The sequence below is a fragment of the Schistocerca americana genome, chromosome 1 (assembly GCF_021461395.2).
Source record: "Schistocerca americana isolate TAMUIC-IGC-003095 chromosome 1, iqSchAmer2.1, whole genome shotgun sequence".
Classification (NCBI taxonomy): Eukaryota; Metazoa; Arthropoda; class Insecta; order Orthoptera; family Acrididae; genus Schistocerca; species Schistocerca americana.
This window is the reverse complement of record NC_060119.1, coordinates 707,052,014-707,066,235: the sequence shown is the minus strand read 5'-3', so window position 1 is coordinate 707,066,235 and position 14,222 is coordinate 707,052,014. Positions and strand designations below refer to the sequence as shown.

At 34.3% G+C, this 14,222-nt stretch overlaps 1 protein-coding gene across 1 annotated transcript in view; it reads left to right on the top strand.

Moving 5' to 3' along the window:
* The window catches only part of LOC124609901 (serine/threonine-protein kinase MARK2-like), a 294,494-nt gene extending 283,614 nt beyond the window's left edge, over positions 1–10,880 (top strand). Inside the window, 4 exon segments of the mRNA XM_047140111.1 lie at positions 7,268–7,300; positions 9,588–9,696; positions 9,850–9,927; positions 9,929–10,880. Of these exon segments, the coding sequence (XP_046996067.1) occupies positions 7,268–7,300; positions 9,588–9,696; positions 9,850–9,927; positions 9,929–10,069 (361 nt within the window). The 3' untranslated portion in view covers positions 10,070–10,880.
* Positions 10,881–14,222: the final 3,342 nt, after the last annotated feature.

The window sequence follows — 14,222 nt, the reverse complement described above, 5'->3', positions numbered from 1 at the left end:
CACATTACGCATCCTCAGAGCTCTGCATTTGATTTGGTACAGATCATTCAGTATGTGAGGCTCACGTGTGGGGTGCTATCAAGCTTTAGGTCTTTATGAGACCAAAGACCAGACTGTAGACAGCTATTTGCTTCACATGTATTTTGAACAGGAATTGTTACTATCCAATAAATTATTAATTTAACTTTCGCATGAAATCTGCAACATTTTTTTATTGTTGCAGGTATAGTTTATTTTGATAGATAATCAATTTTATGATTATCTAATTGTATTGTAAATAGAAGTACACAGGAAATAGGTCTAGTCTACCTTAAATATTACTGTAATTTCTTATTCCATTTGAGAGACTGTTTTGTAAAGGGTAGCTGTAAACTAGTGTGTGCCATATTATAACACAAGAAGTCAATCAGAAATTTACTCCAAACATGAGCAATATTATTGCCTTAAAGTATTCATACTTACCTCAGCTGCACAATTACATTAATGTGTTAATGTACTTGGTGTACGTGATTCTGGGTTTCATATATTAGTTATCCACACACAACTGTTAGTGCAAGACTTAATGCAGTTCCAGGGTTGAAACGTTGCTTCAGAAGACTGTTTATATGACTCTTCAGCTGCATGCCTATATAAATAAATATGCATTTCATTTGGGGGAACAAATACTTACGAATGAATGTTACCCTATGCTGTCTACCAAGCAACTTAGATTCGCAATGATAATCTAAACATGCTGCCTTTTATTTTGTTTAGTTCCTTTAAGTTTTTACATAGGTATAGAAATTGAGTGAATGGCTCAACTTAGTCAGCTTCTTAAATTCCCAGGTTTTCTGTTGTTTATGCAGTTTTGTATTGAGTGACTAATCACAGTGTATTTATGTAAACATAGATGCCTTTTGAGCCCTATACATCTCACAATATTTCATATGTAGCATTCTTTCTTCAGTAACTACAATACAGTGTCAGGGTAACAGTTTATTTTCGTCCTTTATGCGTGTGCTAAATAATGCTGTTTAGTAGTAACTAAATCAGTATTGTCAGTGCATTTAAACAAAAGACATGACCAGCATTATGCAATCATAATCTGTATCTCTTGAAAATATTATTGTTAATACTCAGAACAATAGTCCATAAACATTTTCAGGTTTAAAACCACAAAGTCGATATTTATTTCAAATGATATTAAGAATCCAGGACGTGGTGCCTGGCTTAATCTTGCCATTACTGCAGTTTGATCATATTTGACAATTTTTCAAAATTCACAGTGTCTTTTTACTGCAAAACATTCCTTTAATAGTTGTGCATGCTGAGTTAGTAATGAGTACTTAAGCAGTGCCTTTAGAAAATTTGTCAACACTTGTATTTGCAGTAATTTCATTTCAGTAGCAATTTTTGATGCAGGCTTCTTCTCAGATGCCTTAGTTAAATATGACTCTTTTTGTAAATTACTACTAAATCTTGAATTGTTACCAGTAACACATGGTACATTGTTAACAATAATTCTCACTTTTTTATATTAAATTCAGTGTTCTGTTTTCTGTTAGTTGCGCTTTCTAGATATGGAAAGTGTTTTATGTAAAGGACAACTTTTCTGCAAATAAATAGACATTGTTAATGCTGGTAACAGTACTTCATATTAAAGTGAAAAAAGTGCTTGTGCATTGCATTTACTTGCTTACTGAATGAATTTTCTTAAAGATCTTTTATGTATACTACACATAATTTTGGTTTCAGCTCAAACTGTTGATAAGCTCTCAAATTGTATGTTATAAAATTAAATCGCATCACACAGAAGAATATATTATTTGAGGTACTCATTTATTTGATTTTAATTTGCATAAATATTGGTCAGAAATCCCTTTTGTGCAACTGTATGTTTATTTTGTGTGTGTACAATTTAATATATATATTATATAGTTAATATATATATTATATATATAAATGCATCTTGTTGAAAGTTTTAAATTTTGAATAAAATTCTTTAATACATTTCTACTATATGATCATTTTTTGTTTTTTGCCTTAAATATTTACAAGAGCATTAAATATTAGTAGTAGTAGTACACATTTTTTATTACTGCTTTATACAAACACAACATCCAAAGCAACCAAGAAACACAGTGAAGTATTGTCAGAAAAAATTAGTCTCTCTTAAGGAAGTGTTTTTCGCAACAAATTTTATTTTGTTATTACAATATTTGAATAAACATTTTAGACTTGGCTTACCCATTTTTAGCAGTTTTGCAGAAATGTAAATTTGATAGGTGTAAGTATTTTAGTGTCTTTTTGTGTGTTGTGTACCTTTTTTCTCTTCGACAAAAGAAGAAGAAAAATCCAGTTTATATTTCTGAGATCCAGATCATTGGCTTAACACTTACCAAAATGGAAATTGAAGTTGTTTGAATCAGCATTTACTCTGTTGTTTCTGTTTTTATTGTGTACTTAACCTAGAAACTCTTCATAATTCGCTTTCAAAGAACACAGTATTGTTGAGTTGTAGAGAATAGGTTTCTAAAACCATTAGTTTGAAGATAAAAATTAGATTGAAATTTCATGATAGATTAAAACTGTGCCATATTAAGTCAAACTTCAGGCAGCACTATTATCAACAGATTAGATATTTAGATGTTTAGATTAATTATTCATTCCATAGACCCATAAAAGAGGGAATCCTCCTTGGTGTGGAACATGTCAGATTAACACATTACGATAATGTAATTAGAAAAACTTGAGTTTCATTAATTTTAATGATTTTCGGTCAATAAACAGTAAAATTATGTACATGAATTAAATTTAAACTTCTAATATTAGAGGTATCCCAAGAGACCTTCATTGTCACAGTACAATCTTCACAGTGTCAGTACCTTTCCTCTGCTTTCAAAATTATATAAAGGTTTTCCTGCAAGCACTACATGGAGAAAGTATATAAGGCACTGAGAACTATAAGGGTCCAAAGCCCGGAGACAAAAGTTTTGGGAAAAATGAGTGTTTATTAAAATAAAATTTGGGTACATACCACCAGTCCCATAGGTTTGACAGTTTTTACGAGTGTGGACCTACAGCACAGATAAAGCTAGTTCCCCACAAGATCATCATATGTTAGGAGCATGCATAAAAACTACAGTCTCAAAATTGATGGTGTGCTTTTGGTTCAGAGTATCTCATATGATAGCAAATGTCGTAAGGTATGGCTGTAATTTGGTTGCTGTGAGATGTACTTTGTACTGGACCATGAGGTGTGTGCAGGTAGCTCATATGGTAGCAACTTTGTTTATGAAGTGATATGTCTCAGTTTAAGCACTGATCTTTCACACACTGTTATTGGATTGTAAAGGATCATTCATGGATTAGTATCATGTATATATTTGGAATACACAACAAACTGTGTGTTTTATTAGAAATGTAACTCAAACATGCACACCACAAAATTTACTTTGTGTGTATTTCTGCAGTCGAATTTTTCCTTTTTTCTGAGTTACGTATGCAGGGTAGACCTGAACTGGTTGAAGTGCTCCAAAAAGTTTTAGCTATTTCTCATAGTAGATATATAACAAAGAATTATTTCACTGTTGCACATTTTATCCATATGTTTATCTAGAACATAAATAGATGTGTACAGTGTTTTTGTCACAGTAGATCAGAGTATATAATTTAAGCCAAAGTAGTAGCATGCTATATGATATTACATTATTATATAATTTCACAGTAGTGATGATATCTACTTAAAATACATAAAGAAAGTTGGAGGACAGGTACACTCATGATCAGCTATTAAACTAAAATGAACTTTCGTTTGTTGTAAGGATATGGACAAGTAGATGTCAATAATGAGAGTTCAGAATTCTTTTTGTGTTGAGCCCAAGAATTCTTTTTGTGTTGAGCTCAAATATCAGGAGATGTCGCTTTCCATGTGTTGGTGCCACTGTAGAATGCTACATTTCGAAGGCTGCATATGAAAAGTGTGAAATTCGTAGCTCATTACTGCTCCTGGCTTTAAAAGAAATAGGTTTTGGATTAGCAGCACTCAGTTTTGTTCCATATGTATAGTGGCTTTACCTTTTTCTATTTATTTCTGTTTGCCTTTTTCTGAAACATACTATGAAGAATTATTGTAGTCGGTGCTAGCTTGAATGTGAAGGCAAGGATTAAGATAATGTGGGAATTAAGTTAATTCAGCAAAGACCATATGTGAATCCTGTAAAGTGAAATTTGAAAACGTAAGTTAACATTTTTGTCAAATGTATAGTTTAATGTTTGTAGTAGCCCCAAAATTAGTTGTGTTTTAGTAGGTAACCACCACCAAAGATTTATTTGTAAGGTTGCTTTTACTGAAGTGACAAGGAGAACCAAGAAAATTAATGAGGTCCATATCTATGTAGTCTGTACATTTGATACAGATTTCTTGAGTATTGAAGCATTGCTTGAATATGGTTTGCTGAATGTTGGTTCTTCACCAAAATTATCGTACCATGCTCAGAAGAATTATTGACACATATTGAGTCATCAGCATCTGAAGATGATTCATTCCATGCTGTTAGAAAGCAAGGGGTGCATTTGAAAAGACGGCATACCAAGAAGAGTGCACCATAATAACAGATTTTTTTGTTTGTGGCATCATGCCCTTGTTGTTCTAGTTTGAGTGACTTTTAATTGACTTTGCCACCTTCCAGAACTGTCTACTAGTGGTATTTTACCCTCCAGCGTCCAAAAGGAAAAGTGTCATAGATTCAGGATACTGTAGGTTTCATAATTATTTGTTGAGAATTTTCAGTCAACTGTACCATTAACCAACTTTACTATGGTGAGTACAACCAAGTTACACTACAGCTATCATTATTGTAGAGACAAAGAAAAACATTAATTTTTCTGTCAATGTGACCAATTAATTCTCATAGAATAAGGACGTGGTGTAGGCAAATTATGTTAATCCTTCATTAGTATCTGCACTAAAGTTGAAACTGTGTGCTAGAGGAACAGTTGTGCTTTAGTTATAGGCCTCAACTATTGGATTTGTAACAAATTAATAGTAGATCCATATGGCGCACAAATGGCTGGTAAAATATTATTGTAACTACATTTTGTGGTTGTGATGAACTCTCCCTTGGGAGCCATGGGGATAATAACTGTGTTTTCCAACACTATTTTGTGTTAGATGCCTGTGACAAATTATTGCAGTAATCTAAATGAGCTAACAGGAGAATTTCGTGTGTTATTGTTACAAAAAGAAAAAGACACCTGTTTATATCTGCAGATTGTCTTCTTGCGTTCTGTAACAAGGTCCAAGTTCCATTAGGTAAATTAAATCGGAAAGTGTTTCAGCATATGTTTTAGAGGATATGTGCAACATATTACTGTTGTTAAGTTTGTATATCAGTTAACACTCTGTCATCAATGGCACAATTTTGTTTTGCATACCACATGAAATACATCAGTTTGTCAGAGTACAGCAACCATTAGATAACCTTATTTTATGAAAATGGTTCTGAAATATAATGCTACTTATCACACCTAGTGCTACCATGTATTCAGAAAGTTACATTATGTATCAGTATAAAAAGTAATAATATAATGAATGTTTGAAAAGCCTAATAATTAACATGGTGCTTCAGTGTGACAGCAGGTAGGTCACCATTTATATAATAAGTGGAACACGTATAACAGATCCTACAGGAAAAAAAATTAGAGTAAATCTTCATAGTTATCTTTTCTTAAAGTAATGTAAATGTGGGTGAAGCAAAATTTCATCATATGATGCAAAACTCCCTTAATCCCTTGTCAGGCAGTTCAGTTTGATGTTAAATGCTGATACTTAAGAAATCTTGTGTGTGTGTGTGTGTGTGTGTGTGTGTGTGTGTGTGTGTGTGTGTGTGTGTGGGGGGTGGGGGAGGGATACATATAAAAACCATACACAACAATTACAATGATACATTTTAATACTTATCCACCCACCCTTCTCAGAATTATATTGGAAAATAAAACTGTAGTATGCAAAAAAAAAAAAAAAGTAGTAGTTTAAATGTGTGGCTTTTGTTGGGACAGTTTGTATGGTAACTCTGTAAGGTGATATTGTTCACTTTCATATTGCATAAACCTTTGTGTTATTAATATGATAATGATTAGTGCACTGCATTTTGTGTCAGTAACATTTGACTTGGTGTCTAGGAATGGTTCAAAGAATTTCTTAAATGATAATATTAGTAAAGCTGACAAGAATCATACCTACATCACATAGACATGGGAGCAGATTTCAGTTAATGTAAATAGAGAGAGAGACCGCATTTAGGACAATATTAAAATGGATATGCGATCTTTACCTGTTGAAATTTAATGTCGGCTCAAAGAAAATAAGTCGGGAAGGGCTGAACATCGTGTTTTGTGATTCAGTATCTTAACTTTATTTTCGCTGTATTTTATTTTATTTTGTAGATTAATTGTTTTATCCTGCTCCAAAAACTGATAATTACTTCTTGACACTGATTCATTACATTCTTATAGTAGAAAAAAGTTTGTTCAAGGTTGCTAAATTTGGAACATGTAACTTAAATTCCATGGTGTGTTTCACCTTTCAGTACTTGAAGACATTTAAAATGTAATGTTTTTCTTATGTTTGTACAATTTGTCCTTGCTTCAAAATCAGTGAGTACATGTACATGAATTCAGTAGCATATGAGATAGCAGTTTTTTCAGTGGTGATGTTTGCAGGCAATTGTTTCTTAGTGTTCAGTTATGAACCACACACTGTGTTTATCAAGACCATTTCTCTCTCTCTCTCTCTCTCTCTCTCTCTCTCTCTCTCTCTCTCTCTCTCTCTCTGTGTGTGTGTGTGTGTGTGTGTGTGTGTGTGTGTGTGTGTGTGTGTCCTTGTTGACTCCTGAAAATATCTCTGCATTCTGGAGTTCTGTTTGAAGCTGAACCAATTGCTGATGTTTGTTCATGCCCTGAGAAAAGTTTGCATTTGTAGTTGTGCATTTTTGTTGTGGATCTTGATCATGTTTTCTGAGATTAAAACAATTGTTTAAAATATCAGGATTGGAAAGGGCAGTGTCAGCTAATAAATACTGGCATATCAGTCATTGGTCATTGGTTTGTGAAATACGCAAGTGGAGTCCTAGTGTTGCTTGATTCTTAAGTTTGCAGTTAATGTTTGTAATGTAATGTGCATTTTTTGTTTGTTGAAGTATAATGTCTTTTTGCACAGCACTTCATAATATGTGTTGTTTTGTTTTGACCCATCATTGTTTAGATTTGCTTTCTTTTTGAATTTCAGACCCATGGATACGGTCCCTAAACATGTAGTTAGGTACGTTTACCCTTTTTACGTATATTGTAGTATATTAAAGATTTATTTTAAGTGTTCCATTGTTAATTTTTTACTGATCTTCATTTAAATTGGTTTTGTTCATATCAATATGCATGCAAACACACACAAAAATTAGCTTTGTAAATAAACAGCAAAGGGAGAGATCTTGGTCACTAAAATTCCACACACGGAAGTCCTGTATAAACATGTAACTTTGGGAAATGTTTTACATGGTAAGTACTGTCAAGGAGTTTGATAGACAAAAATATGAACCAAAAAGCAGTATTTTAGAATTAAATCAATTATGTTTGATAGTTCATCATTTAACAATAAATTATTGGTTTCGGCTACTGTGTGTGTGTGTGGGGGGGGGGGGGGGAGAGGATCATTATCCTATGAAAGGAAAGTGTGATGCTATTGAACAGAGGCAGATACACATTCAGGTTTTGATGATGACTTTTGTAAACCTCAGTAAGTATGAAGTAACTGTAGGCAGTCATTTGTGTGTGTTACTTCACTTAGAAGCAAGAAAAGAAAATTTGTAAGTACAAAGACATACGTAACAGACAATGAACTACCTTCAGTTTTTAAGTTCTCCCCCCCCCCCCCCTCTCTCTCTCTCTCTCTCTCTCTCTCTCTCTCTCTGCCCCCCCCTCCTCCTACAAATTCCTAACTATTTACACCACAAAGTTTAAACAGTGACATGTTTCAGAATAATTCTCCTCTACATGTGTGAGCGCACACGTGTGCGCGCGCGGCGTGCCCCCCCCCTCCACACACACACACACACACACACACACACACCTTCTTTTAAAAAAAATTGTGTCTTGATTCTGTGGCAGCTTTAGACGCATCTTTACTACCTGTCTTGCGCCCCCCCCCCCCCCCCCCCCCTGGAAAATTGTTGATGCAGTAGCAGTCTTAACTAATCACCATTCTGAGTGCACTTTGTTGTTTTAAAGTCCAGAAACTGTTTGCAGAGTTGTGTAAGAGTAAGAAGGAAGTAGGAGATCTCTCTAAGACTGCTGTCTTTAAAAAAAAAAAAAACCCTCCCTAAGAGCATGCTCGATAAGCAAGATCATCATCTTGATGAAAAGATGTATTAGCTGTCTTTGTTGTCAGTTTTCTTGCACTGTTGAAAAAAACTTAATCCTCAAAAAAAATCATTGAATGCAAGACTCTCAGTAGTATCCTTCAGAATGCAGTGAACTAGAAGGGCATCTAAAATGTTCCCTCATTCCCACCCCCTTCCCTCATAAAAAACAAAAAGAAAGGGGGGGGGGGGGACAGAAAAACCTGCCTTAATTTTCTCCACACTGTGAATAATGTGAAATTTCTTCAGTGGTGACGAGTCACTGTATTGCCATTGTGTAAACTGCTGAACTGTTGTGCCAGTACACCCGTAACTTACATCTATCTCCTCTTCAAATGAATGAAACAAATTAGTATGCTCTGTGCTTGTAGACAGAAGAGCACTATTTTTGTTTGGAAAATGCAGACTAGCCTTAAAAGCTCCTACAAGAGCCCTGCCTGCATGTTGTGAGGTCAAACCTTTATAAGTGTGTGCACCTCGTTCTCGGAAAACATTTAGGGACACTGTAGAACTAATTTCCATATAAAGCAAAGGTACTGGTTGTCATGAAATGACATGAGTAAAACCAAACCAAAGCACATCAAAACACAAGTTTGGCTAATGTAGAAGTAGCAGTAAAGGAACATAGGAATATTGTAATGCAAATTTGGTTTTAAAATGAAGGGAATATAATGAAATGAAATAAAATAATAATAATAATAATAAGCATTGATACTGTAATGTGGTTGTATGCATGTAAGTCTAACAGATTATGTAACTTACTGATGTTTTGTTCGTAAGGTATTTACCTGTTTTGTTCATAAGGGGCTCACCTATTAAGAAACAGTTATATGTATTCCAGTCATTGGTTATTTGGTTAATACTTCTCATTTGTTGTTCACTTAGGTAAGTCACACTACATCACGATATTTCAATTCATTTAGGCAACTTTGATATGTAAATCCTGTAAAATCTTTGTAGTAACCTCATATAACAATAGTCAAAATTTTATTTTATCAAAATGAATGTGTGTGTGTGTGTGTGTGTGTGTGTGTGTGTGTGTGTGTGTGTTGTGAGAAGGCAGGACAGATGTATTAATGTGAACAAAAAATCTTTACATTATCACCTGCATTTTCTTTATAAAATAATAGTCACAGTAAAGATTAATTGTATTTAAATTTTTATCCACAATTACAGTGAATAAATCTCTTACAGCAGCACTGTCAATGATGATCAGGTTAAACCTCGATCATTAAGATTCACGTGGAGTATGAAGACAACGTCATCAAGGGACCCAAATGAAATAATGGCAGAAATACGAAAGGTAATGTTTTCTCTTAAGGAAAGGAATACTGCAGTAGTGCTGAGAATAACCTCAAAGTTTAATGGTAAATGTAGAATGAACATTTATTATTTCCTAGTTGTCATTACTTTGTAAGTGTTTGTAGCTTGTTCTATATAAATTTTACAATTTCAGGTATTGGACGCTAACAACTGTGATTATGAACAACGTGAACGCTTCCTTTTGTTGTGTGTGCATGGTGATCCAAACACAGGACTCACTTGTCCAATGGGAGATAGAAGTGTGTAAACTCCCTCGACTGTCCCTTAACGGAGTAAGATTCAAGCGTATCTCTGGAACATCGATTGGTTTCAAGAATATTGCATCGAAGATAGCGAATGAACTGAAGCTGTGACTACCCGTTCTAGAGGGTGGCTGTAGTGAGGATGAAGGTGGAACAGCACCTCATTCCACATCAACAGCTCCCTCAAGAGGCTGACGATGGAAACTTGGCCCACGGCGGCCATGGCGATTCAGGCGATAATCTGTGGAGCCATTTGAAGATGAATGCTTGCCCCCCCACCCCTGCAGCTCAACCAGTATAATGCTTGAATATGTAGAACACCACTTCCTTACTTCATGGAGCAGTCAGTAGCCTCTGTACAGTGTTCAAAGTTCGGCTTTTTATTTTTATTTTTTCTGCCCTTCGGTAGTGTGATGATGTGGCTTAGGCAAGAAATGCATTTCTTCATGAAGCAGGATTTGGAACTTTCATCCATTAATGGCTCAGACTTGTATATACTCAATGATCCATGAAAATAATCTCTTCCAAAGTGCTCTGTTTTCACAATTTATTTATTTTCATTCTGTAAATATTTCAGTTACCTTCAGAATCCAATCCACATTTTCTACAGTCCTTGAGATTTCACCTAAAGATTTTATACAGTTGGAACATTTTTCAGTAATTGTATGAAATTAACATAAAATTGACATGAAATTTAGTGTAAATGAACTTATTCATTTGTAGGTCTAATGTTGTAATAGTCACACATTTGCTGTTTTATATTTGGCACCATGAAATCAATGGGGCTGTTGATCTCAAATATTCGTCATGTACATAGTGATTTTGGGAAATAACAGCAATTTTCCACTGTTTTGCAGCATCATGTTGTAAGCAAGGCTGAAGCTCTGAAATATTTGTAAGATAATAAAGACTCACAGTGTAACTTGCAATATTCAATAGCCTGTTCCTTGTTTTAAATAGCATAATTCTTAAAATAATGGTTTTTGTGCTTCTTTTAATTGTAATAGGGGCAGAAGACGACCTGATTAAATAGACAGGCCTTCCTCCTACACCTCTGCTGCCCCCTTTCCTGCCCCCCCCCCCCTTCCTCTCTCTCTCTCTCTCTCTCTCTCTCTCTCTCTCTCTCCCCTCTCCTCTCCTCTCCTCTCCTCCTCCTCCTCCTCCTCCACCACTACCCACTCCTCCTTGACCTCCATGAACGTACTAAATATATTTCGGGTTGTTATCCACCAGTACATGAAGTAGTGCTGCTGTTCAGTGTTGGGGGAAAGGGGGGGGGGGAGAAAGATGTGTTAGTTTATAGGGTATTCCTAGTGGACAAAAGTGAGGTCGTAGGGCCATCTGTACTTAATTGTCGTCATTTTTGGTGAGTAGTTTCCCAGGTCAACCTAACCATTCACACGAATATTGAACCTAAACCCTAATTTTGGTAAGTTAAATTTCTTGTGTTTGTTGTTGAATAGGTCATTGCAGGTTAGTCAAGGAATGTGAGCATTGGATTGTGGAGAGGAGTAGATAATGACTGTTAACAAAAAGCACCTCATAATATCTTACTGATATATACTGGCTTTCAGTGCTTTTGTTGTGTTAGTTACTTCATGTATCTGTGGTTAGTAACACTCTGCCTTATGCCCTTGTTTGTTAAAAATAAAGAGGAGGCAGGTTAGAGACTATGAACTCGACAGAGTTTTAAATCTAAAAAAAAGTGGAGAGATGAATCATCTGAAACTAAATCATAGGGAAAGATTTTTTATACCCTCTGCCTATGGCACTTATGGTGTATGATTTCCTAAGCATCACAGATGTTTTTATAATGTCAGACATTTTTTATAATATGTATGCTTGTGGTGCATAGTTATGTCAGTCTTGCTACTTGTATGATCTGGTCAAAAATTCATCTGCAAACTGTTGGAGTCAGTGCATTTTTCAGGTACTCTCACAGTCAAGTAAGTAGTCTAATGAATGTGGAGATGAGTTCAGATATCTATGAAATGGGACTGTATGCAGTCCTGTAAAATGAAGTTTTCTAGTGCCTTATTTATGTTTCCGTATTTATTAAATTCACTTGGAAAATATCAGTAAATGTTGAAATAAGCATGTGTCAAGAATCAGTTAGCATCATTTGGTTTCCTCTGTTTCTGATGTTAATACTCATTTAAAATAGAGTTTCCTTTATAAAGTAAATACCTATGTGAGGATCAAAAGTATCAAATAAGAGACTCTGGTGTATCAATAGGTTTGACCTATTTGTGATAAATAAATTACTTTGATACAGCCAAAATTAATGTAGCTTTTCAGTGATTATAATTTTCCATAAAAGGTTTGTACTGCCTAATTTACCACTGTGTGTTATGATGGCAGCTGTCAATTTATGTATACAGCACGTTGTGTCTTGAGCAGTGACAGTGTAATTAAATTGGACACCTTGACAGAGACTTAATTTTCAACAACATTCATGTATAACATTCATATATACTAGGTTTGCAGAAACGTCTGTTACCTGAACTTTGCAAGAAGCAAAGTTAAAAAAAAATATTACAAACAGTGATTTGATTCTCAAACTTGACAAACGTAACTCACAAGTATAATTTTGCGTGTGTGTTTCAGACATAAAAAAAACATTAATTCAGATCTTTCCTAGCCACATTTGCATATACTGTGAGAACTCCATGTTGTTTCTCTTGACAGGTTCTCATACAAGTGATTTCTAAATATTTTTTTATGTCAGCTTTAAAGTGTTTTGTACTTACTTGTAATATGAGCAAAAAAAGTTTGATTTGATTCAACAAATCCTCAGAAATGGAGCATAAGGGATCTGAAAATGTCTGTCTGCTGATTTGTATGTTAAGAACTGAAAATTGTGTACTGGTTTGTGGTTTGGTAGAGGACAATCGCTTCGAAATATTATATTACTCAGCTGTCCAAAGAGGTAACTTGCAGTATACCAGCAGTACTTCACTAAATAATATATAAAATAAAGAAAAGATGGTCGCATATATTCTTGCCTGACTATGCAACTGCACAGTAACATTATTCATGTTTTATGTTTGTCCTGCAGGCATTGAAACATATGCAGTTTGCTTAGATTTTTCCCCCTGAGAATGAAATTTGTTACATCTGATTGTGCAAATTCTTAGTTTTCAATAATAAATTATAGTGAAGCATTGAAGTTTGGTAAATGTATTAGAGCACTTTTAACGACATTTTAAATACAAGAAACTCTGTTGTTGGAAGGAAGATAAAACTCATTGATAAGTAGAAGACTTGTGTTAAATGCAGTGGAAAAATTGTAGTGATTAGCCTGTTTTAGTCTTTGAACAACCAAATTTCGTTACAATGTTTTAAAAATCAAGCATTAGTGGGAGTAATTCCATTTTTGTATTTTGTAACAGTAATACCACAGTTAGATTACAGTAATAAAAACTTTTCCTCAAGAAAGGAGCATGATTTACAACTGTTCATTGCTCCGTAAAAATGCTATGTTGTCTTAAGACGGCAGAAAATGTGATTGAGGTGAAATCTTTTAGAATGTTGAATTTGTAAGTTATGATCAACTTTTTCCTATTCTTTAGGGATTTTTGCAATCTTTTTCTTCATTTTAATGACAAGTTCTATTCTTGTGCACATTGAAAATACATTATAATTACCTTTACATAGTACATTCAGTATATGCTCAGCAACTAATCTGCATGGAGTAGAGACATGCTTGAAATTATTGTGTTCTCTCTCTCTCTCTCTCTCTGCCACGGGGTTACTTTACAAAAAAATTTCCAATACAATGAATGTGCAGTGTGTGTTTCTTGTTCAGTTAACATTACAATTCCTTAATTACCTCTTTCTTTTCATATATTCACATAAACCTTCATACTTCATTTATATTTTAGTTTACTGCTTGTTTTGCCCTATTGAATTTCCACTTCACTTTCATTCTGCTGGGACAGTATAGAATGTATGATCACTTTAAGGGCAGTTTTCTGATCATTTTGAAGTTTATACACATCATTTTTCTTCTCTTGTTACAATAAGCAACAAGGCATTTCTTTATTATTATTATTATTATTATTATTATTATTATTCAAAAAAGATTGCTTTTCTTCACAGTAAGGTTTTGTGTGTGTGTGTGTGTGTGTGTGTGTGTGTGTGTGTGTGTAATACAAACATCATACAGTGACTTAATAAACAATACGACAAAGGCAGTGACATTTGTAGGTGGTGTCTTCTTTCTCTTCTGGACAAATTTTACAAGAAAGTGCTAATTATTTGT